Here is a 27056-nt window from a genome sequence, read left to right as displayed (position 1 = left end):
GCAAGCTGTGTTTTCCCGTTGCAGAAGAGGACTCGGGTCATGAACCTCCTGAAGCCACTGAAACTTCTCAGAGCAGCTGACACACCTTTCCATCCAGGGGATTTATAATGCTCAGCTCCAGGGTTTTGCTTTCGCTCAGAATGTTACTTTTAAGCCGAGACTATATATCAGACTTTTTCTTCCGGGGGCACTAGTTTGGGTCTTTCTCTCTACCCAGAGCCAAGTTTTCACAGCATTTGTAGAGTCTGCATATCTTCCACTTCTCTACCAAATCTGGCTGAAACTGGAAAGTATGTGCTACATAGGAATGATGGAGAGAGGCGACAGGGTGAGGACAGGGCTCTGGCTTAAGTATTGAAGAAATAATTGCCTCCCTCAAATTCACAGCTAAGGCAGGTAAAGTTCAGTTTTGGTACAGACAAAATTCAGAGGGAAAGAACTGACAAGGCCACATTTATTTAACAAGATTTTTCCCTTTACTTCTGTCCCACTGATGCTCTTTTAAGAGCAAGCAGCTTTGTCAAGACCACGTGTGTGTGAACACAAAGAGCGAGCAATGGTCTTGGCACAGTGAATGAGTCATGCAACCTTTTGTTCATTTGTTATAAACACAATTAAAAACACAGCCACATTTCTTTAACAGGCATGAAGCCACAGAATCCTGGAGTCATTCATAAATTAGAATCATGGTGCAGAATAGTGCTTAGAATAGCATTTGATTTGTGTTTAGCTTGGGTTGTAATTACTTCATCATATTTTCCTTAAGGAAATGAATGATCAAATTCACAAGGAGTTGACTTTAATTATACACACTGCTTAATAACTTGCGTCCATTTGGAAGCAATTATTTGATCCACTGTGGAAACAGAGAGGGGGAGATGATAGTCTGGTTCCCAGAGAAGTCAAACAATTTCAAGCAGTCAGCTTCTAATTCCAGGCAATTTCACCAGATGACACAACTATCTGTGTCAGGCTTCACCAAAGGTGCTTTCACTTCATACCTGTAGCAAATGCTAAAGGAAGCAAGCCGGCACATTTTTCCCCTCAAACTCTACACATTGCTTTGGCCCACACAGAGACATCCTTTGACAGGTCCACGGCCGTGCAGTGCCCGTTGTGCCGGGCAACTACCACATCCCACCATAGATGCACTAAAGCGAACCATGTTTTTCCCAAGTGGTACAAAGAACAGTACAAAGAACTCTGCTTGCAGCATGCCTGTGATGCTGATGTGGCAAAGCATGGAGGGTGGCTGTTTCCCGAAAGCCTGGGGAAGAGCCCAGTGCTTCCTGGCAGGCAGAGAGAGGATCTAGCACAGCAGCAGCCCAACTTGCTCACCAGCTCTTCCAATCCACAAACGAGAGCTCTGCTCTTGCAAATGGATCCACTGCACTCATACCAGTTCTCTCACACAGATTCCTTTTCAGAATCCAGGATCACTTTAATACAGCCCAAGTGCCTGATTCTGCTTGGGTGGAAAGTAGAGCACCCTGCCCTTCATGAACATGGTAATTTGGCTGCAGGCATCTCTGGGCAGCTGAAATAGAGGGTTGGGCTTCAGTGCTCAGAAGCAGGACAGGAGCAGCAGTACCTTACAATGTAAAGTGATCCACATGACTAAGAAATCAAAGTGGTCAAAACACTGGGTTTCATCTCACAGCAAACAGCCCTGCCAATCATAAATATCTTCAACTGATGACAAGTCAAGCCATTAAACATGGAAAACACCATCCAATAGCAAAAACAGAGGTGCTAAAATCTAACTAGCAACCTCCTAAGAAAAAAACATTCAAGCAAAATTTTCACAGCCCAAACCCTGAAGAGATGCATGCAGACTCTCATCCGAGTGATAAACTCTCCCACAGACGAACATGGCAGACGCATAACTGCCTCCCACGTCTGTTTTCCGCATGCACAAAAGCAACGCTCAGCTATAAAAACACCCCAAATTATTTGAAGTCTGTTGGGAAATTTAGTTCACCGTTTATCTAAGCAGAGTATTGAGCTTCCAACAGAGGGGAAAAAAGCCCTTTGGCCAGAGCTGGAAAATAGACATAATATCTTCATCTCTGCTGAAAGATACTGGAGAACATGGGAAAACAACCAAAATATCATGCTTGTCTGAAGATTACTGAGGATTAGAGAAAAAAAAATAATCTATCAATGCAGCAGATTAATACATTTTAGGAACAATACCAAGATCTAGTTTTCTCAATTACCAACCATTACATGCAGGAAGAATCAGTCCTTTGTCGATAAGGGACACACTACAGTGTTCAATATTGTATTAAATGGAATTTGTGTTAATCACTCCTAGTGTAAAACAGCCGCATACCAGCACAGCTTCATAAGAAGTGGATGGCTGTTTGTAGCATGACCACCCCATGACACGTACATGGCAGCAAGTTCACCAAAATCCCGTGATTTGTGCCAAATATTTCAAAATACATTTTGTAGAAGGAGCAAGGATAAACAAAACACTTTATAGTGCCTTGCTGATTTCTCTCTCTCTACTATGAGAGCCAAAAAGAGAACAGATGAAGAAGAAATAAAAGAGAAGTACAGACTTGCAATACAGCCAGTATCAGTCTTGTAGACAACACTGCCAGTTCAGAAAGATCAAGCATACATTACAGAGCAGTATGTATCTTTATTTAGGAGTGAAAAATTAGTTTTAACATAACTAACAAAAAAAAAAAGTTTGATGGGAACCTCTTTATAAGATGTGCAGGCAATGACTGACCAACAGTAATGAAACAAGATCAGAAGAGGATACTCTGCATTAATCTTGCTTATGAAGCACCTGTGTCTGCATAACTTGCTTCCTTCTTACACCTACAGCTAACTTTTACATTTCTGTTCTCATGCTTAAAGATTGGGCTGACATGAGAAGGCCTTGGGCTTTCTCGAGATGATACTGGCAAGGTCAGAGAAGTACAATACCCTTCCATCACCAACTGCACTCTGAGCACTCCGTTTCACTCCGCTACGTACAACAACTGTGCTAGTGACCTGTGTGCATACAGCCACCTACCCAACCTTATCAGTATGAGGGTGGAGCTGTGCCATCAGGCTCCAGCCTTCACATTTATTTCAACATGGAAACAAACATAAGGAGGGAAGACACACGATTCTGAAAGTAAACTTCAGAGAGACCCTCAGTCCCAACCCATTCAGTCACCGATCATGAGTCAAAATTACAAAGCAAGCTCAGGAGTGAAATAAAGTCCTTTCCTCCTCTTCCTCCTGCCTGCGGAGTTCAGGGCTCTGTTTCCTTGGCAACAGAAAAGAGCATCACAACAGCCTCCTCGCTAGCAAATGGCATATAAAAATGTGTCTTTTTTTTCTCTCTAGTGTCTTTTATCCCTGGGGAATAAGCCTGAACTCAGAACTCACCACTCAGCAAAAATTTAAATAGATATCCATTATTGCTATTTAAAATGTAAGTATCTTTGGAGCATTTAAGCTTGTTCAGAGATAGGTAGCAAGTATGGGATTTTAATTTATTAACTTAAAAAAAAAACCCAAACCTTGCTGAAGTTCACCTTTAAGACAAATTATAGAACTTGAGGAGTTTGGGGAAAAAAATGCAGCTCATAAATTTAAGATCGGTATTTTAGATTCTGTTAATATTCACTTTTGAAAAGCATTAGAAGTGAAGATTACAAATTTAATAATGTAATACATGGGAGGAAGTATCCTCCTCCCCATATAAAAAGGCAATTTGTTCTTGCCTATAAAATGACTTTCTATTACTGTCATTAAACTAGCATAATGTGCTAAAATTAGGGTCTGCCCTACCACAGCTCTGTGGCAACCCACAGCCAAGAACTCATCATGCCAACAACTGAGAAGACATCCTAATGAGATGAGAGGGGCAACAGATGCTGCTCCCTGCCAAGGACTGGATATCACATCACTGCAAGACTCTGTGGTGCTGATGGACATTAACAAGGGTTCAGAAAGCAACTGGACAAAATTAACGAGGAAAAGTCAGGAGCAGAGGAAGTTCCTAAGCCACAAGTCAGTGGAGGCTGGGTCAGCATCCTGAAGAAGCATCCCAATAAATCTGCGCAGCTACTACTCTCTGGGTTACAAGGTAGGCGCTCAGAAAAGATGCCAAACTCACAGGCAGCAGAAGTGGGGCTTTCTGGGAAGAAGCCATGCTTCTGCTTTCAGGTTTCACCATCTCCCATCTAGCTGTGCATTACACAGGAATGGTGGTAAACCCATACTGCTGGCGCTCAGGAGGTCAGGCTGATGCCTTGTCCCAGCACTCAAGTCCCTCCCAGGTTCCCTCCATAGTGTCAGACTCTTACCATCTCCCTGACTTTCTCCAGACACCTTTGCAGACACAAAAAACCTCTTACTCCTTCCATTTTGCCATGACACAGAGAAGGCAGATCACAGTCCTCAGACTGCAGTAGCCTCTCATTCACTTCCTAAGCTGCTTCCAAGTTTCCCTCCTCTGTAGCTCGTGCAACAAGTTTAATGGATGTCCCGTGTGGTGTCCCTGCTCCGTCTTGTGCCCAGTCCACCAGGGCAGGCCCCTTCCCACCCAAAGAGCATCTGCTCCTCCCCTCTCACTGAACATGCTCATGTTTAACTCCACACATGCCTGGACCATCAGGGATGATGCTGCAACGCCCACTTGAGAACTCACCTAGCAGCACCAGCATTAAAACCTATATTCAGCGGTTTCCTCAAACAAGCAGCTACTTAAAAACAGCTCCATTGGAAGAACATTAAAATTGTCAGGTCTTTACTGTCCCATGCCCCACAGCTCTTCTTCCATCTCTAAGTTACTCATGGGTTATGACACATTTCAATAATAAAAGAAACCTCTTTGCCACTTCTCAGCACTGGCACCTCTCTTCCCTTTCACCAGTAACATACCTACCCAGCTGCACATTAATTCCATCATTTGCCTTTTGTTTTTTTTAACTTGTTTCACCCATACTTTATGCAGCAGGCAGCTAGAAGACTTGCTCACATCCTAAGTTACTTCTAGAAGAAATCTAAGCAACTAGCACTGGGAAATGAGTTTATAGCATCTGCTGATGGTTCTTGCCCTTCCTTTGCTCATGCATTGTCTGAAATTTTAAAAGAAAAGCAGCTGGTACTTGTTCAAGATTACCAAAGAGTAACATCGGTCAGCACACCCAGAAGGTGCCCTGTTCCTGAGCAAGCAGGTTGGTATTCCAGGCCAGCACAGGACCTTCAAGCACTAACACACAGCTTTGACAAGATGTGCCCTTCACTCCATGACAGGCCAGTTCTTACACTGCCAGATGACTCTAAGTGCAGTCATCAGTATTTGCTTAAAAAAACCTCCCATTTACCCAAATATTCATTCAGAGAAGCTTAATGGTTGGAAATGAACATAAAGGTGACTTGTGATAACCAAAGTGAATCCATTTGCGAGCCTGACACATGCACAGAAAGCACTTTGCAGTCTCCACCAAAGCCTGGCTTTAGTCTCCCTGCTGAAGCAGTTTCTAGGGCATAACACGTGCAGATGTTTGGAGGTCTGTGCTTTGTCCTTGGCCTAATTTGGAGAAAGACATTGTATTTTGCTTCTGCTCTGACTGCACATTTCAATCAGAGTAAACCATAAGACCACACTTGATTTTGAAGTCACTACTAAATTTTAGTCCTCTGGATCCACGAATGACTAGTACATCTTTCTGGTATCCTGTAAGCTGTACTCCTTCTCCAAGTGTCCTTCTGTTGTATCCCTTCTCCTTAGAAAATTCACTTTACCAAGCATGACTTGGCTCTTCTGAATGTTACACAGTATTTGTCTTTTTCATGTATTTTCTGCTACAGATATGTGACTTTCCCCCCTGTATTTTACTGTTGTATAAACAGCTTTCCCTTTCAACAGTCCCCCCTCCTTTGCACAGCTGCTTAATGAATTCAAAGTGTGACATTTTATTTTCCACAGTGAGGTATAAGAGAAGCTGTAAACCATCACTGAGACATGAACTAGAAAACACAGAAGGCAGCAAGCCCTTCCCACCAGTCAGCCACAGTTCTCTCAAGAGTACCCACTATACATTGCAAGACTCAGCTTGTACACAACTAATCAACAAACTTCACTAAACAAATCCAAATGTCAACTGCAGGAAGTATATATAAGCTTCTATAGACAACACAGTTTCACAAGCCCCAAAGAGATTCTCTCCCTATTTTTGATACTCGATGTGCTATCCCTATCTGGCCACTTGGATGCTTTGCTCAAACAACAGTTCCAGGATCCAAGTGGATTTAAAGCCTAGAAAGACTTTCCAGAGCACTGCACAAATTCCTCTGATGCCGCCCACATGGGAGCCTACAAATTGGCACAAGTAGTTGTCAACATTTTGTTTTGATCTTTCAGCAAACAAATCCACCCTCTGAAATGTTTGCAGGATGCAGAGATAAAAAGCAGTAATGAATAAAGACCAAAGAAGTTTGAAGGGTTTATTTTTACCAAGTAATCAATACCTTCTGGCAGTCTTCCTCCAGCTCTAATAATACCAGTGAGGACAGTAACCCGTGGCAGGTTTTGTATGCCGCTCTACAAACATTATCTAATTAAGCATCGCAATCTACTTCTGAAAAAAAGAAAGCATGATCTGAAGTTCTTCTACAGCAAGAGAGAGATAGAGAGACGGTGAGTGTTGGGAAGGGATTCTGATGGATAAAACAAGGTTCGAGTTTAGGAGCTCCAGTTCTTGCAAACCCAATCTACTAACCACACTGTCCCTCCAGGGCCAGCTACAGGGAAATGGTATATTGTTCACGCAATACGTGCAAGTGTTTGCAATCTGTGCTTAGCACAACCCTTGGTTTCACTTTGCTGTGATAAAGCATTAGGACAGCTGCCCAAGCCAACTCATTAATAAATCAAATGACAATAAAGCAGTTGGAGGGAGATGAGTTATTGAACTCAAAGCAATTTAGTGCTCAGACACAAAAGTAAACTCTATAAGCTGGGAGCTACTGAACATGGAGCCTGATTTCCCTCGGAACATTTTTACTGACATACTGTAGACTGCTAGTCCAGTGGAAACCTCAGAGAGGAAACACCATCTCATCTCTTCATTAAAACACAGCAAACAATGGCAGCAATCTTCTCAATGAAGTACTATCCAGAGTCATTGCAAAGGGATACTTTTATACAACCATTTCCCCATCTTCACTCCACTGGAGTCAAGAGGTGGATCCATCCCTGAAACACTAAGCAATGGGCCCTGCTGGGCTAGCAGGCAGTGGCTACGGAGCTGTATCACCCTGTTCTTGCAAAGGTGGTGGTGTCACTGCCCTGGCACCCAGCCACATTAGGGCATTTGTGGCCTTTCTCTACTTTCCAAGTGCAGCCTTAACACCTGGTTTCAGCTCAGGAGGTTGGAGCTCCTCCTCCTGATATGGTAGATCTGTGGTCCTATCAGCTTGTTTTTACTTTATCCTGTCCACTTCCTAGAACATCCCAGATCAGCAGTAAACATTCTCAAAATGGGGAGCAAAAGCCCACCTCTAACACCGTGTGACCTCCTTTGTAGGTAAGCCAGGATACAGGAAGATATAACTAGTTATAATTCACAGGTCTCACTGGAGGACTCTAATTGGTCTTCTGGACATCACCTGCAGATTAATCCCTAATGTCCAGCAGATGATGGACAGATGACAGTAACCCATTTACTGATCTTTTCTGCATCCAAACTCAGTTTATATGACTAGCCCTACTGAAATTTCTTATATATGATCTAGTCCTTGGGATCTATTCTTCTCCTTTCACACCTGGCTATTCCCATTAACTCCTACTGCAATGCAGCACAGGCATCTGTATCCAGGAGAGAACTGAACTCTTCTAAATCCTACCTGCTAAAATTAAAAGCACCCTGCACAGACTGTTATACTACAATGGAAAGATTTTCCTACTGAAAGCATTATAAATAAAACAGCAGTTGCATTAAATAAATTCTTTTTTCTTCCACTTTAGTGCCCAGCAAACACAGAACTATATTCAAAGATCCCAATTATAAAGCAGTGTATAATATAAAATCCATTTCCCATACAGTCATTTGTCCCACAGTGACAGAATATATTTCATACTGATATATTTTATATAGATGCTTTTATCTTAGAAGATTAACAGATTCCTAATACACACCTCTAATAACAACTTCACTGACAAGATGAAAGTCACTGCAGACATTTTATTCAGAGCTAATTATTTACCGCAGCTTCAGATTATTTGCACTTCACACATGAGGCCTCTGACTCTGTGAAAAGTCTGGACCTCTCTGAGGTCCACAGCTTCCAGGAGACACTGCAGGATTCCCACCATGGTGAGCGAGGAGGGCTCAGTTTGCCTACAGTCCCTCAAACCCTGCAGGAAGGTGTGCACTGGCTGCCTGCAGACAAAATTACATCCCCCAGTCTCTCATCACTTGCAGTTAAAGGTCAAATTCTTAAAGATGTTTAGCCTTTTGACAACAGATACTGGATTGGTGGGAATTGGCTCATGAAGTACTCTTTAAAGCTCTGGGGGCTCTTTAGGTGTCTAAATACCTTTGCAAATCTAACTCTCACTCTAAGCGCACAACCTAGGAGCAGAAGTTTCCCTCTCTGCAGAGAGAGATAACCTTTTCAACAGAGCTACCTCTGGAAACAAGACTTGTTTCTCCTCTTTTTCCATCCTCCATAAATTCTGAACCTTTGAACTTTACGGGACAGAGAGGGCAGGTTTCAGAGGTAGCATATTCCTAAAGATTCAGGAAAACTAGCACCCACAGGCAGAAGAGAGATTCAAATTAACGTCCCCATCAAAGGAAATGCCTGTTACAGTTCAGCCTCTTATCTGCCACAAGAAGCAAGAGCCAAGTGACTAGTGAGGACAGATGCACCGGCTATGCCCAAATTGCAGCCTGCACATCCTAATAGGCCGTGGATGATGTCTGGGAAGGAGAGGCGTAATTAGTTCAGCTATGCCTGCAACGGTCCTTAAAAGGCAGGGAGGAGCACCATTTGAAATGTAGGCTTCGAAAAATGAGTCAAAACCAGTTTAGAGTCCTAAATCTGTTCCCTTCCCACTCACACATTATTCCAGTTTCTGTGATTTTACAATCAGATTCACCTCTTTGAAAAAGTTTTTCTCTTTTCTCCCAACACAGCCCCAAAGGAACTGAGGGGAATTTCTCACCTGCAAATTTTCTGCAGGGAAACAGAAGTGAAGCATGCTCCTGCTAAAGAAATAAGAAACTTGTAACAATTACATACCATTACTTATGTCCAACTCTGTTGTCAAAAAAAAGCAGTAACATGAAAAAATGTTACTTTTGACAGTAATGAGATTTTGTTTAAAAAAACAAAACAATGACAAAAAACCACCACCAAAACCCAGAGAAACTGCTTCCTCCAATGTTGGCTGCATCCTTTGCAGCAAGGAACAGACAGCAGATGCCCTCCATAGCTCCCTACCCTTTGGGAAGCACACAAACCGCAAATCAAAGGTTACAGAATAATTTCACTGGGCCTCCATACTGCAATATTAACAGCAAATGTTCTTCACAAGAGCCAAAACCATGCGCTCAGCCGCATTAAAAATTTCCCTATCCTGCAGCTCTGCTTCAATGCTCCCAATGGAAAAATTATGTCAACCACAAATCTTTGGTCAAAGCATCTCAGTATTCTAGGGTGGTACTTTCACTTCTGTTGGCTTTTATCCCTTTGAGACAAATCTTGAACTTCAAAACACATTAATATTTAACTTTGTTTCCTCTAAGACACAAGAGAGCAGATCTGAGAATGACTGTAGGCCCAGACTGAAGGCTAGGAACAATACAAACACTATTCCTTAAACAGTGGAGAGACACAGGTACTACAGAAAAGAGAAAAATCGGAGTTTGCTCAAAGTCCTCAACGGTGTATTTACTAAACATGTGGAGGAGTTCAGTACCTCCTTGAAAGTTAGAATTTAAGATGCAGTGATAAGAAACCAGAGATAAAATCCAGTCCCAGATCAGGCGTTATACAAAAGACATGACAACGTTGGTATTAAGATGAAGAGCGACACCCAGCAACTCCATGGTACCAAGAACAACTCCTACTTACTCCTTTAAGCACTGTGGAAGTTGCACCTTCTTCAGATTCTTTTTGCATACACAAACCAGTTTTGTAACACTAAGAAAAATAGTTCCAGTACAGATTAATTTCCTTTAATACCAGACAAAGAGCCACCAGTTGCCTATGTGACTCCAGTTTTGTTACTCCCACCTGTACAAAGGTTCAGAAGAGGAATAAATTCTCTCACAGCATTTCAGTGGGGTGACTGCTATTTTGATGCTGATCACTAATATTAAAAATGGAAGATGAATCTCAGGCCATCAAGTCAAGCAGGAAAGCATCTCAGGTGACACTCACCTTGACCTAAGCCAAGTCTAAGAAACAGGTCTAAACCCGGAGTCAGCATATGTGTCGATATAAATCCACTTCTGGAGTCTTCTGAACAAACTATTTTCTATTACTTTGGGGCAGCCATTACAGAGTCACAATATTTAGTCAACCTTTTACTTCTACAGTCGTTAATCATGCACCATTTAACTACCGGTTTGTCATTTACTCTCCTAATCCTTTTCAAATCCTTCTGCTTATTTTCACATCTTTTTTTCAGTCCCATTCTATGTGTCTTGCTAATTACACTCCTTCACTGTCATAGGCTGTTTCAACACAGACACGTTGAGCCAGAGGTGGTTTGATCACTTGCTGTGTTATATGCCCAATGAATCGTTTGCTATTGCGACATTTAAAATATAAACAGTGTTACTGGAAGATGATCCAACTGTACTTAATTATCTGGACAGCTACTTATAACGCTAGGGGAGGAAGGGTGAATGACCATTTGGTGGTGTACTTGCAAACAAGGTTTCTAACCTTGTAAAAAAGAACAATGAGAAAGGGGAAAAAATGCCTAGGATTTCCATGTTCTCAAAGTAAGGAATTTTGCTCCCTTGACAGACAGTACTGTTTTCAAAGGACTGTTATTTGCAATTTTGCTGTGTCCTAAGCCAGCCATTCCAGCCAGTCTCAGGAGACTCTCCGTCTCCAGAAGTCAACACACACAGCCAGCCTAAGAGTCGCAGGTCAGTAAAAGCAAAGTCACATCCAAATGACAGATCCAAAAATGGGTGATAGATGAATGGGACAGAGTAGACATCACCTGAAAACTTAAACACGATTGAATTATTCATGGCCAAAAGGAAGAGAAGTGGCACTGTGATGTATAGAAGAGAAAGAAGGGAAAGAAGGAAGCAAGGGAAGTAGATGACTGACTGCTCTTAAGGAGCAACGGACTAGCTCTCAGCAGTACACAGACCATTAGAAATCTCAGCCCAAATGTAAACGTCCACAGATTTACTCCTAGCAACAAGTCTGGCTACACAACTCGGTATCAAGCCAACACCATCCTGAACACTTCCTCTCTTGAATCTCAGTTTTCATTTCACTTTTGCAACATCTTGACCTATCAAGCCGGTGACGCAAACCTTAAAACCACACATACGTAATGTGGAGATTACTCTACTAAGAGCCTGGAAGAGTAACTGACTCATTCACCCCAGAGGACAGTTAACAGAGGCTGGTGAGGACCAGTATATGCCACCATCATTAGCTAATTCAGTATCTTCAAAGAAGATGGCAGGAAGCAATGAACGCTTCCACTTCCTCCGTGCCAGTCTCCTCAGAGGCAGCTAGCAGCCCACACCAAGAAAAGCGTGCTAAGCTCAAACTGGAGCTGAACTCAATGCACTTAGTACAGCTTTGAGAGTACTGTCTAGTCACAGGTTGTCACAACACCACTTCCCGTTGAAGCCAAAACGTGAAGGACCAAACACCTCCCAAAACAACATCAGCGCTATGTAGGAACTCGTTGGACAGCTTCCACTTACCAAGAAAAATGCTGTGGACACAGTAACTCCCAAATACACTCATGTCATGTAACCCCATTAGATCCGTAGCTCCTAATTAATTTAGAGTGTGGATCAGTCTTCAAACACCTTTTGCTATCAGTAAGACCTACTGAAAGTGATAAAGAGGAATCATCATGCATAACACCCACAAGAAGTTGCTGTAAACACATTTGGCAGCACAGGGAGGTTCCTTTATGGCATAATCCATTTTTATATACACCTAATATTTTCAGGTTTTCAACCGATTGTCAGTGTGTTTGTAGAGGCTGTTAATGAATCTCATTGCTAAAAGCAGTTACAATTCTGTAGCTATTAATACAACGTGACATCAGTTATGTCAGCTTCTGAGTGAATCAGTTGCAAACTTGTAGGTGTTCGATAGCTGGTTGTCAAGTCGAAATAGAACATTGTTAAATATAATCCAAGTCTGTCCTAGTTTTGCAGCTCTTTTCCCCTTTCTGCACTGCAGCCTTAGTGGACTGAACACCTGCAGGTCTGAAAAGATAAGCACAGGAATATCAAGGGGAAAAAATGGTCAACTATTAGACCACTTAGATCAGCAAGTTTTAAAATGTTCCCTTTTGACTGCAATTTCCTCCCAAATCTGATGACTCCAAGAGCTTAAGAGAGCAGGTCACTAAATCTTTTACAACGTCTAAACTTATAAGACGTACTCACATCAAAATGTTAACGTTTCTTTCCCCCTTTACAAACTGAAATAAAAGGCTTAGAATCTTTCCTGACATAGTAGTTTAGCATTAGAGTAGGCAAAATCCAGTTTCCAAACCATTTACTGAATATCAGAGGCCAAATGCTTCTTCAATCTGCATTATTGACACTTACAGAACACTTCTGTATTGGTCCACTCACACATAAAAGCACATTCTTAACAAAACTGACAGAAGCCTGTAAATTTATTAATGAGTATTTTGATCAGTAAAACATTTTCAGGTCATAATGTTGTCACCACTTCAGGATTCACTCTCTCCCCATCCCCCCAACATTTTTTGTAGAATCATAGAATGGTTTGGGTTGGAAGGGACCTTAAAGATCATCCAGTTCCAACCCCCCTGCCATGGGCAGGGACACCTTCACTAGACCAGGCTGCTCAAAGCCCCATCCAACCTGGCCTTGAACACTGCCAGGGATGGGGCATCCACAGCCTCGCCGGGCAACATGCTCCAGTGCCTCACCACCCTCACAGTGAAGAACTTCTTCCTTACATCTCATCTAAACCTACCCTCTTTCAGTGTAAAGCCATTACCCCTTGTCCTATTGATACATGCCCTTGTAAAAAGTCTCTCTCCGCCTTTCTGGTAGGCCCCCTTTAGGTACTGGCAGGCTGCTATGAGGTCTCCCCAGAGCCTTCTCTTCTCCAGGCAAAACAACCCCAACTTTCTCAGCCCGTCTTCCTAGGAGAGGTGCTCCAGCCCTTTGATCATCTTGATGTGCCTCCTCTGGACTCACTCCAACAGGTCCATGTCCTTCCTATGTTGGGGGTCCCAGAGCTGGACACAGTACTGCAGGTGGGGTCTCACAAGAGCAGAGTAGAGGGGGACAATCACCTCCCTCAACCTGCTGGTCATGCTTCTTTTGATGCGGCCCAGGATATGGTTGGCTTTCTGGGCTGGGAGCACACATTGCTGGCTCATATTCAGTTCTTCATCCACAATTGCCCCCAAGTCCTTCTCCTGAAGGCTGCTCTCAATCCACTCATCACCCAGCCTGTATTTGTGCTTGGGATTGCCCTGACCCACGTGCAGGACCTTGCACCGTTTTATGCAGCTAGTACCTTGTACAGGTGATCTTTGGAAACACAGTCTTACGGCTCTAGGGTAGAAGTGTTTTAGGAAATAAACAGTTTTCTAGATTTCAGGAAATTAAACAAAATTATGGCCTGAAATAAGACTTCCTGATTTTCACAGTCAATCTGTCCTACAAGCTTGCTGTCTCTCTGCAGCAGATGGCTGCAGTGAACAGACTGAAAACAGAGAGTCACATTCACTAACTAAAATGGACTGTGGATAATTTGCCTGGTATTATTCCTAGAGCAGCAAGCCAGATTTTGCCTCAACCGACCATGCAATATTTCATAGAGCTTTCTAGTAGGTAAGCCAAGCAGTACTGAGACAAAAATAGAAAAATATTGAAATAGGGCCGACATGGTGCCAGGTTTAGAGGCACTTGGCTTGGGTTGGGTCTTCGGAAAAACTGAGTTTAGGATGTAGTAGCTGCCTCCTGTCCAGAAGCAGTAAGAGTGTTTCTGCAGAGACAGAGCAGACAGGTCACAGGAACAGACCTATTCCTGTTACTAGGCAGAAGCTAGGAATTCAGTGAAAACAGATGAAAAACAAGTTTATAGAAAGATAACTTGGGACTCTGGCATGACTCAAAGCAGAGCCCTGGGCAAAATGGGAGAGCTGAGAATTACTGTTGTGAAACAGTCCAGAAGTGGCTCCTGAGGAACAGATATGATCAAAAGTCAATTTCTGCTCCTTTCTCTAGTCTCCACTTGTACTTCCTCAAGTCTCATATTTATCCTCTCAGTCCCTTCAAATGAAATACTTTAAACCAGATGTTAAAATCACAAGCACTGGGTTTTATCATACATGATCCCTTTACACTACAGCACCATTGTGTGAGAAATAGCCTTGCTGTGCACCCACATACCTAGTCTGCACATCCAGACCTTGTGCATATTGGGTAGGCAAATCATTAGTTAAATGACTGTCTTGTTACCCATGCAATTTTCAGAACCTACACATACACAATAACTAAACCAAGATCTCTCTATTGCTCCTACAAAGTACCAAGCAGCAGTGAAAAATGTGCACTAGTGGAAGGTCTGTGGGCTGCTATACAGAAGACATCTTTACCTTTATTCTTTCTTGCCAAAGCTCTAGCTTATCAATAAAATATTGAGAACAGCTTTCTCTATGTCAAGGGAAAAGAGCCAATAAACATGTGTTGCCTGCACAGTGAAAAAAAAACCAAAAAACAACAAACCATTATGCTAATTTTGGAATACATAACCTGGTGGAAATACAGAAATACAAAAACAAAAGGGAAAAAAACCACAGGGGGAATACTGAAAATCCTAGCAGGACATTGTTACTGCAGACCAGCACGAACTGAAATATTTATAGGCAGGCCAAACCCATTCATCAAGACACAAATGGAGCTAGCCATGGATGAAACTCCACCCAAAGACCTCAGACTGCTGTCCAAAATCAGCCCCATGGTCAGCAGTGTGCAGAGCAGCTCATGGCTCCCACAAAGGAAGGGGGGAAGGAAGCAGACCGCTGTCGGGCTACAGATGGACATCAGCAATAAGCTTTCTCCAGGCTGAAAGGATCGGACCCAAAACAAGACTGAAGCATCTTCAAGAATTGAGCGATTTCGGAGCCACCTGACAAAGAGCTGCACAATAGGAGTGCGGGTGCCTCAGATGCCAGGTACGAAACAGCTTTTGCAGCAAGCTGTCTGATCACAGAGGGAAAGCTGCTTTTTTGGTTCAGCAGAAAGCAAAACCAGGTGCTTTTAAACTGAATTATGTGAGAGTTGCTATGACTAAAAGAAGGAATACTTGCCTTATTTAAGACACCTGAAAGCCCAGAGAGAGCACCTCTTCCACCCTCAGCCCCATAACTATGAGCAGTCACTGAAGAAATCCATATGATCAGTACCATGGCATTCCTAAAGGCCCCAGATGGAGGAAGAAAGTACAATGATGACAGCATGCGCTGACACCACAGTACAAGAACGGGTGTCATGGGATGCTAACGTTACCATGGAAATGTCCTCATACCGCGTAACATTTTGACACTGTCTGTTTTCTGAGAAGCAGCAACGATGTAGCCGCCTGCAAAGCCTGCATGAAACGGCTGTTAGAGTTTCACCACGGTTATTGCTGCAGCCAGCAGCCAATTCAAACTGTCTGGGTATTGGATTTTGACCAATCTGGCAACTCCGCTTTCTAAAGTGCACGAGGAAGCTTTTAACAGAAACAGTTCCATAAATCACCCTGATTTAATATGCACTGTCTGCCAGGCTGAGCACTGGCCTGCACGCCTGCTTTCAGCATTGCTTGCCCTGCTTTCCAGACCAGCGTTTTCAGTGTTCCTTCATCAACTTATTTGAATTGCAGAATCCAAGGAAGGGACAGTCTGCCTCTCTGCTTGAGCTGGCTTTGCATGACCAGAGTGGCAGTCTCAGCCCCACGCTTGCAGGGTGATTTTCTGAACTGCTGAAGTTCAGGTACAGCCCCGAATTCCATTCACTTTCAATAAATACTAGAAACCAAAACTCACATGCATTTTTGAAAATGCCTAACTTTGCATACTTAATATTTAAAACAAGCACAGACTTATCAAAACTATGTTCATTGCAGAAAGCTTGTTTTTATCTCAAGGCACATCAGGTAATACTACCTGCTTACTTATATTGAAACAAAATAAGTAATTGAAACAAAAATATTGAAACAAAAATCCCAGATCTGGAGGGGATGCAACTCTGGACTATGTGATTCACAAAGGCAGATGTACGGGGATCAACCCACACAAAATATGCATTTTTTTGACAAACATACCAAAATCACCATCAAAATGTAACACTGGGTTGTGACAGCAATTGCTGCAATTCCTTCTGGTTTGGGGGGAACTGGGGGAAAAGCAGAATACTGACAAGCCTCAGAAGTTAGTCTGGACCACTATCTACCTTTATCATAAATTTAAAACTACTAAAAAGGTGAAAGGGCTCTGCAGAACTGCTGCAGAGCAATTGCTCTAATCCCAAGGGCCACTGGTGAGATTTCATGGCAGGTAGCAGGGCTTCAGCCAGCAGGATGGCAGCATGAACTGAACGTAAGAGACAAAAGAAAGCAACTGGGTCTGATCTGTCATGATACCGTCATCCGGAAACAAACTGACTACAACAGCTGGAAGTCTAACAGGCATTAGAGAGAGGAAAAGCCTTCTCATTTATTTTCCTGACAATTTGATTAAAACCCAAATATGGATATAAAGCAGCAACCTTAAAATCATGAATCAAGTTTTTCTAACTCTTCACTAGTGCTGTGATGTCATGCATCAAATAAAAGAAAGGAAAGGTAAATAAAAATAAAAGAAAAAAAACACACACCCACACAATCCTTCCAGGATGCTGAGAAGTGCTAAACAAGCAGCTGGATTTCCAACAAAAAAATATCTTAATCTTGTTAGGCATTTTGGCTGCAACACAATTAACATGTTTTCCATCCACGTGGCAGGATACATTCCCTGCTAACTGTAAATACGCATACTGCTGGTGGGCAGCTGGCAAAAGTCCCACACCACTGGGAAATTGTCACCACTGGGAAACATCAGCCTCATCCATACTGCCCATGGAGCCAAGTGAGGGGCAGGCTGTGCCCACACACTCCTGTCTATTGGTGACACTGCCATTTCCTTACCAAGGTGGGTCACTCTGCAGGTCTGACCCCATCAACAGCTGAGCTGCTGCACCTAAGATGGTCAGCTCCAGAGAGGGACACAATCACATGTTCCTTGGGGAGGGAGACTATAACCTCTTAAATCAGATCCACCAATGTGAAGTACCATTAACCACAATTATCCTTATTCTAGCTACTAACAGTGAATGACATCTCAACAGTCCCCTGAACCAAGCACTGCAAAATGAGGCAATGAGAAAGTGCCTGAAAAAACAGGCCACTCTAGATGCACTGAAAGCAAAGGTTTTCACAGATGCTGCACTTCACTCATGGATCCTCAGTTACAGGGTATCTCCTCCAGTTGCCAAAATCATCCACAAAATGGTGCAGTATTCCTGGAGCGTGGAGGACAAAGCACCTTATCACAGCCATTTACCCCACCTCACAATCCCACAAATATCCCAGCAGCACAGGTCTTGATAAACAACAGATACAGAATTCAGAGTCATACTGATGGGATAAAATAATTCACCCCTCCAAGTCAATACAACGAAATTCAATAAAGGCACACATAAAAAGTAGTAACTTCAGAACACTGAAAAAATTAAATGCACAAATGAGTAGCCAGGCAGCAGTCCAGAGAATGATCTGGAAAGTGGCATGGATCACACCTCAAATGCAAGTCAGGAGTGGGGACACTCTTGCAGAGCACTGTGTGTATTTATAGGAATATCGCACATAAAGTGTGTGAGACAGTTATTCCTCCCTGCAAGGAGCGAGGCAGCAGCCAAAGCACTGTCCACACTGCTCCTCCTTCAAGATCCCGAGTCCAGCAATAAGGCCAACATGATGCTTGGAAAACTGCTCTATGCAAAAAACTCAATCAGGCTTCTTTGGTCCAAAAAGCAAAAGGGGGAAGAGGAATGCCAGGCAGCAATGGCTGTGATTATGGCCATTTCCTGGCTTGGGATTATCTGCACAGGAAAGAACAGTTTTGAGATGTGAAGCGTTGCTCTGAAGACAGCAGCAGTCAATTGTTTCCCATGTTGTTGGGAGTAGGACAATAGTAATCCTTTTAATTTCCATGGAGATTTAAGCTATATTTTAGGGTAAACTGTCCTTCTAATTAGGAATAGGTTAGGTACTTAAGGAGCAGACACAAGCAACTCCTCAGGACCCCTTCTACCTCTAGATTCATAACAATAAGGACACACAGACATTAGCACAAGTTCCTCTCAGTCATAAAACAGTTTTGAGAAAAATGCGACACTTACCTGTGTACACGCTGTACTCTCCAAATCATTGCGCACTCAGACATTTTAGACTGGCTTCTGCAAGGCTGTACGAGCTCTTTGTGTATTGGACAAAGGTGATACAACACTCTAATGGCATGAAGCTGAAACATTACCTGCCACAGTGATTTAACTGTGGCTGGATTTGGTTTAAAAATAGGACTGCTGAACTTTGCTGTATTCCTACATGAAATCAGGCTGTACCAGGGCTTCCCAGCTTTTACATGCATGCTGTTTTGCAAAAGCAAAGCCACAGATATAACTTAAATGCAGATCCCAAGGCAAGCATAGTTTGACAGCAAAACCAGTGTGCCTAATTTTTGCATGTCATCAGCAGATGATTTATGCAATGGCACTTACTGAGGCATCATTTGTGTTGCAGGATCCTTATCATGACACATGCTCCTATACAGTATAGCATGGTTTTCACACCCTCTCCCAGAAAATAAAACCAACCCCCAAAGGAACATCATTTGGATAGACAGATATTCAAATTGCATTGAACAGTTCTGCAGAGACCAGAAATCCTTATTCAAATATGCTAACGGTGCTTCACGACAGATGTCTGTGGGGAAGAGGAGAAGATGGCAGGGCTGAGAAGCCTGTGTAAGCCAGGTCTCACTGCCCCACTAAAACACATTAGCAACTTGCAGACCGTTTTCTAAATTAAAATGTTCACATTTCTAATCTAATTGAAGGCACTCAAATATGAGCAGATAGTGCTTCAGAAAATAATTGTACAGATAAATTATTCCTCAAAACAACTACTCCAATCAAACTTAATTCTTCCCTACACAAAGCAGATACATACATTCTGTCAAACAGCAATGTTGAAGCAAAGTAGTTACAGCATTTCACAACTTGTCCTGATGTAGGAATCTGACAGAGTAAAGATAATTTTTTTAGCCTGGAGAACAGAGTGCTTTTGAATTAATAAATATTGCATTAGAATTAACTTCACATGAAATAGCAGTACAGAAACAGTCTCTCCTAGATAGAAAGCTTTCCAGGGACAGACTCTTCTATTTGGAAGTCAATTGACAGCAAAATAAGAGAAAGCAATATCCTTCCCCAGGTGTGGCTGGCAGGGGTCACATAGTACCAGCCCTCTAGAACTCCTGCACACACAGCTTGAACGTAACATCATCCTCCGAACACCTACAGTGTACATCAGGCCAGACACAGCCACCTTCGCGGGAAGGAGACGGTATTATGCTTTCCCATGACTGTGTGTGCTGCAAGAAGCAGTGCTAAGGGGACAGCACAGTGCCACCATCAGGAGGCCCGTGACCTCATCCACGTCCCCGCTCCCCTGTAAATCCATACCCAGATGACCACCAAGGAAATGTCTACGCAGCACACCGTGAAACACTACTTGAGATCCCAGGGCTAGCCGCTACCTCTCTTCTCCCCCATCCTACATCATTGTTTAAAACAATTCCTCGGCCTACAGCCAGCACCAGCATGAGGCACAGGTGGATGCTCCAGGTTGGGGCGTGCTAGACAACTCTGCCAAGGCACCCCATGGGAGACGGGAGTGGGTGGCAGCTGGTGACCCAGGAAGGCTCCCCGCCACACTGAGCGCTGACCAATACCACGTCACCCTTCCCCTGCGCTCTCCCATCTGTCTAACCATACCCATCTGTTGGGTTTTGCCACAGACTGTAAGCTCTTTGGGACAGAGACTGCCATTTTACTTTGCATTTCTACAGGCACAGTGTGAACTTGGCCGAGGACTATGGCTCCCGCATGCGGCTGCAACACCAGGAGAAACACAAACGAGGCTGAGGTTTCAAATCGCTTGTTCCTAGTGCTGACTCATTCACAGGGTTCCTGCTCTGATCTGGTCTCACACAGCCACAGGAGAAGACAAAACCCATCCTCCGTAATTGCAGTCTACCGATCACATACGCAGGCAACAGATCCACAGAGCAGACAGCTGCCTTTAGTGCACATGGGATGTAAGGAACAGCACAGCTTGTTCAGCTCTGCCCTGACTAGGCGCATCTGCTGTTTAAGAGTCAGTCATTGCATTTATGATCTAGATTAACTCATGACCGGGTGCGAGATCACCAACCTCTGCAGGTATTATCCGCAGCATCTTCTTTTAGGCCATTGGTCCGTTTCATACACTTTCCTCTGATGACTGATTTGACAGCAGCCCTTCATAAAACTGTTCACATTTTTTATTTCATTTTAATCCATTCATGAAACAAATATCTGCTTATCTAGAGCTAGAATGAGCCCAACAGGGAGAGAAGCATTTCTTACAAACACTAGGATAACCTATGGCCAAGGATACACCCCTTACTGTGCAAGAAAGAGGAAAAGCCATGGCTTTTGCTGCCTCCTGCACCGGCCAAGAATGCTGGCTAGGTGCACAGCAGGGATTAGGCCACAGGCAAACCCTCTACATACTTGTATATTCCAAGACTGATTCAGATTTGTCCTGCAGCATCGCTGGGGTAATGCACTGCCAGATGAGCCCTAGAATCTGTGTCTTTGCAGGGTTAACAGGGATGAACTATCATTTCATTTGTAAAAGATTAACAAGAAAAAACAGTTAACATTCCAGCTGTGCAAGTAATTTCCCTTGTCCCCTATATGTTTGCCATGTGAACATGGTTACCTACCTAACAAACATAACAAACAACAAAACTGGTTAGAGGCTTACAACACTTCAAAGGTAACTTTGGATGAAGCAAAAACAGACTAAACACCAAAAAGACATAACACACTTGATACATATACATTTAAAAAATATACAAATGGACTAGTTAAGACTTGAATCATCGTTTTCTTTAAAAATCATAGGTACCCCAAGACAATGTAGTGTTGCAATTGAGAAATATCCATGCCAACATGAAAACACACATAGGGGCTCTTTCTACTTAATAACTTTGTGACACTTTAATGTTTAAAATTACAGAAAAGTTCAACAGATAAAACCCAGACAAAAGGGTATTCTAAACTAAACTACATGTCTACAGCACGTTCTTCCATGCCAATGTTTTAAATGTTTTTATCAATCCATTAAATTAATATTTCACAGAGCTTCTCTTCAAAGCAATTGATTGTAACACAACGCATCTGCCAGTACTTGATAGCATGTGAAAGCAGCAGCCTAGACTGAATTTTATCTCTAGCTCAACTCTTTTCTGAACGAGCAGCTGACACAAGGAAGGCTTATCGTCACTATCTAGGAGACATTTTGACTTTGGAAACCATTTTCTCTCTGCCAGACACTTTGTTCCAGCTGCCTGAGACACGATTTGATTCTGCTGTCTTGTAGCCAGGGCAGAGGTCTGCCAAGCTGGAGAGTCCCTGTGCTGAGGGGTCCTGAGCCGCAGGACCCTTACACATCCCTTGCAGCTATTCTGTACCTTCTCCCACTTCCTGATCAAAGCAACCCTGCTCTTCAGACTTGCATGGTTGTAAGATCCCTCTAAGGAACACAGGTGTTTCCCCTTGTGCAGATGCTCAAGTCAAGCTTCAGGGTAGCTGCAGTATGACCCATGGCTATAGTCTCCCAAACATCCAAATCTGCATCCCTGTCCAGGCACGCCTCAGGCACCTTCTGCCAGTGCAAGTGGGTGCCCTTCCCAAGGAAACCAGGATGTAGGATGAAACAGAAAGGAGCTGGTGCATTACTACATCTCACTCACTTAAGTCACAGCACAGCTGGAGCACACACTCAGGCCTGAGAAGTTTAGGCACAGGGGCTTAAGGAAACCCTATCCCCTTCAGCGATTTTTGGCATTTCCCTACCTTTGTTTCTTTAGGCATAGTCCTTGTCCTCTGTAGTACACAGGGTCCTCGTCTGGAAGCTCTTACCTCTTCAGAAGACTGCTTCTGGCCTCCCGACTCCCAGCAGGACCAACACCATTACACTGATTGTCCCTGCTACTGAAACCACCTCCTCTCCTGCCCAAAGCTCTCTCGGCTTTGCATGTGCAGCTCCAAGTCATTTGCTGTTGCTCTCTACCAAAACCTCTCTTTCTGTTCTGCTTTAGCTAGTTCTCCAAACTCTGTCCTCCGCACCTGGAGCAAGCTAGTTCTCCTCCATGCAAGCAAACACACTCCCCTAAAGGGACCTTAAGGATGTACCTCATCCTGGACTGGGCATGGCCTGGGCATGGCTGTGCTAGGCCACTGTCAAAAGTGGATTTCATACACCCTCACTCCACAGTCTCGCAGTTTTAATTGTGAACTGCACCCAGGACTCACAAGCTGCCTACAAAGCCGGTCCTCACAGTCATCATGAATCCTCAACACCCTATTTTTAACTCCCATGCACTTACCACTTGGCAGTTTGGTCCCTTCCGACATGTAGTCACACTAATACCACCACACTGAATGGCTGATTCCAGCCAAAACCAAGACCAAGCGTATGGCAAATCCTCAGGACAGCTAAGACTTGTGTTCAAACTGTTAGAAATAGGCACCGATTTAAGGCTTACATTTCTGGAAACACACACACAAAGAGCGCATCAATTATTTTATCTCTTTTTAGCCTACTACTCCATAACTGAAAAAAAGAGCTCAGGATAGACATTTACATAAGTTAAACCAACAATTATGATGATAATAACTGCAGTTTCAAAATCCTTAACTTCACTGACATTGCTGGGGACCTCAATGGAGCGAAGATAGCAGCACTCAGCTAGCAGGAAGGACAGCAACATTACCATGTCAAGTTCAAAAGAGTTATTAACCTAAAGTCCTTACACTATTGAGCACAGACAGTAATTTCTGTTATTTCAAAGCCCCACTGCAGCTGACTGGTGAACAGAGCCCAGTGTTTGCTCAGAGTATCCTCTTTGTATATGCAGCTGAAGAATGAAAAGGGCATTACAACATAGGAGCGCAAGTCCACATCTACCTCTTTGGAGAGACAGGCACGTGGCCTTATTTGCCACAGGACACATCTGAAACTCAATCACCCTCATGCTCTGGAAGCATTCAAAAGAGATTCAGTTTCTTGCTCCAAGTCCTGTCACTATCCTACCTACGCTGGCCTCCTGCTTCGGCACACTGAGATGTTAAGCGGGCACAATCTGCATCCGCTGCATTGCTGAGAACTCAGTCTGGACATGCCTGGTGGTATGGCAGGCAGAAGAGCTGTGGAAGATGAGAAGAGTCTTCTCACCTAACATCCAGAAAGTGAACAGTAAAAAAAGAACAAAAAGGCCAAGGCCAATATTTTCCTTTCAAAAAGGAAATATTTTATAAGTAAGAAATAAGCCATTGTTCAAGACCAAAAGTGAGAAATACCAGAACCCACAGGTATCACTAGCATTGGCCGAATGGGGCTGTGTTTCCACATCACCATGGCTGTCAGCGTAGGTACTCCTGCAAATTTCCTTTTACACTCCCTTCATATGACTCACCCGTAGTAACTTAAACACCTCAAGAATTTTTCTTGTTTGTAGATTTAAGCTCTCATTAGGCTGTTTTCCCTTTTCAGGGGAAAACAACACATTTCCTTTAAGCTTGGCCATTTATCAGCTCCTCTCCTTTTTCTGTAGGATGACTATTCTCTTAAAGATGTGGTTCTCTGCTTCAGAGAAAATGGATGATGTGTCTGTTTGAAATAGGATTGTTTACTTTGTCAATGCTCGTGGGATCAATTTTTTTTTTTCCCCTGCCATCTCCTATGAAGAACATCTTGCCAAGTGCAGTATTCATCTCCCTGAATGAGCTATCAAGATGTATTTTTTTGACACAAATGATGCTGCAACCAAAACTGGTCAGGATCTCTCTCAATTTCAGGAGCACGCATGGGTATGAATAATACAGAATCTTGTCTGGCACAATTTCAGCATTTCTTTTCTCATTTCTCTTTCATGACTTTTATTTTCTTGAGGAAAATTATATGCCTGTATTTTTAATGCAAAAAATACAAAGCAGCACACGTTCTTTCTTGCTGTTTGCTCATATGTGTCTGAATACACACTCATAGACACAAAATACAGGAGCAATACTGCAATGTCCTCACTGCACTGAATGTTACCCCAAGCAGCTTTACTAACGAGACTAACTCAGGCAGGTGAGATCCGCTAATAAGCTGCTGGAGAATGAGGTCTTAATTGTAGATTTATTTAATTCAGAGACAAGTACTGGTGTTGTATTAAGAGCAGCCTATTAACATTCACGCATGAACATTCAGTAAGTGTGAATAAATACAATTCAGTGCAAAAACATTTATCTAAGTGCTGGAAGAGAAAGCATTCACTTAAAACTGTCGCCCTGCTCAGAGCAAAAAGGGTCAGACACTAGGGAATGAAACACTGTTCAAGGCATTGTGTTGGGTTCTTGTACTCAAGCATGTCTCACTATCAATCATTTCTGAAGGAACAGTGCTGAGACTTCCCAAAGCTCCTGTTATTGCCATGTACACTCCCCAGCATTTGAACCAAATATGAAGTGCCAATAAATCAGCAAAATTTTGAGAACAAGGTTTTAAAAAAATACATTTGTTGGAGGATACAATCTCCTGCCTGACACACCTTCACGAAGCCGATGACAATCCTAGGTTAATCACAGAGATGATGAATTTATTCTTACGTCAGTTCCTTTAAAAACAACAACATTACAGGTGTAGCAGCTAGCAGGCTGATTTGCCCATGCATTCCTGCTGGCATCTGCACATCTTGGGATGAGCTGCTAGACAAAGGAGCATGCCGGCATTTTGAGGGATGCAACCATGACAGTCAGTGTTAAAATACACCTTAGTTAACTTTCATTATTTACCAGTCAGAAGGTTCACTTTTAAGTTCAGTCTCTGGTACAGCGTGTACTGTGAAAAACACCCCTCATTTGTAAGTGAGCCGCCGGGAACGGACAAAGCGCTTATACACTGCTCTCCATCCACTCCCTCCTACGTTCTCCCTACCCATGCAGCTGCTGTGCTGCCCTCTACTCCCAGCACCTTCTCCAGCACCCAGCGTCCTTCCTTTCCCATTCAACCCAATTTCTTTCCTACTTTTCCTTACCAGCGGGCCTCTTTTTGAAGCTTGGTCTTATTTTATGACCACTGCCAACTCTTTGAGGCCAGAAAGGTCTTTATGAAGCAGGCAAAAATCACCTCATCCATTCTGAAGAGGTTTTGTCCATGTTTTGTGATCTAATTTGCCCTCATTTAAACAGAAGCCCTTTTATTCCCCTCTCCGAAAGCAGCATGGTGTATTGTGCTAACGACTCCTCAGAATAATTAGCCTGAGAGTTCATCGTGTATAAATCAGTGGCAGACCGGACACAACGCCCAGCAGAACGGATGCCTTCTCCCCAAGCGCTGCCCTTCACCACCTTACACCGCTGGGCGCAGGAGGAGGACTGGAGCGTATGCTGCTCCATTTGCAAATACCCCGGTTTTCCTATCGATTAGACGATTTCACCGTCATGAATAAATTCTCTCTTTTAATCTCCGCAGGCACACGCTTCCCTGCACAAACCCTTCAGCACCCCAGCCCTGGCCACCCTTGCTGCACACAAACCCCACACAGAAAACCCACCGGGGGACCCCTTACACCCCAAACCCACGGCAGGGTCAGGGCTAGCGCCGGCAGGCTGCAAACCCCCCCTTCTCCTCCCCACACCCGCCACACCGCCCGAGCCTGCGCCGCCCCCCCACACTCCCACGGCACCCGTGGGTGGACACACACACACAGAGGAAACCGGCCCCACACTCTGCCCCCCGCCCTCCACCCCCCCGCTTTGGGCGCCCTCCCCACCCCACGCACACCCCCAGCCCTCCACCCCACTCGCGACCGAGACCCGCCGGCCCGCCTGCAGCCCCCCCGCCCCGTACCCGCGTCCTCCTCGTCGAAGCTGTTCATGCAGGGGAAGTAGATGGCCAGGGCCTCGAAGGAGGCGGAGAGGCTGAGGCGGCTCTGCGACCGCTCCATGAAGAGCCCGGGTCCGGGGGCGCCGCCGGGGGCCTCGCCCGCCGCCGCCGGCGGCTTGGCCAGCTTCGCCGCCCCATTCTTCACTCGGAGCACGGCCCGCGGCGTCTTGGCTGCGGCGGGGGCCGCGCTGAGGCGGCGAGGCGAGGCGAGGCGGGAGCGCGGAGCGGCGCGGCACGGAGCGGAGCGCAGCCACCTGCTGCCGCCCGCCGCTCTGGGGCCGGCCCGCCCCGCCCCGCCGCCCCGCCTCACGCCCGGCAGCGCCGCCGCCAATCGCCGCCCGGAGGGGAGGGAGGAACGGGCCGCGGCGGGGCCCGGCGGCGGAGGGGTGGTCGGGGGCTCGTCGCCCCCGCCGCCATCTTCCTGACGGGGGCCGTGGAAGGGGAGGAGGCCCCGGGGAAGCGGGACAGGCCTTCCCCCGCCCTGCACGGGGCCCGGCGGCTCCTCGCATCGCCCCCTGGTCCTGTGTGTGTGTCCC

At 44.4% G+C, this 27056-nt stretch overlaps 1 protein-coding gene across 1 annotated transcript in view; it reads right to left on the bottom strand.

The window, feature by feature from the left end:
- RIMS4 (regulating synaptic membrane exocytosis 4) overlaps window positions 1–26798 on the bottom strand; it is a 61205-nt gene extending 34407 nt beyond the window's left edge. Inside the window, exon 1 of the mRNA XM_049817393.1 lies at window positions 26485–26798. Coding sequence (XP_049673350.1) covers window positions 26485–26581 — 97 coding nt within the window. The 5' untranslated portion in view covers window positions 26582–26798. The remainder of the gene's footprint in view (window positions 1–26484) is intronic.
- Window positions 26799–27056: the final 258 nt, after the last annotated feature.

This window comes from Accipiter gentilis, chromosome 14 (genome assembly GCF_929443795.1).
Source record: "Accipiter gentilis chromosome 14, bAccGen1.1, whole genome shotgun sequence".
NCBI lineage: Eukaryota > Metazoa > Chordata > Aves > Accipitriformes > Accipitridae > Astur > Astur gentilis.
This window is presented reverse-complemented; position numbering and strand designations above follow the sequence as displayed.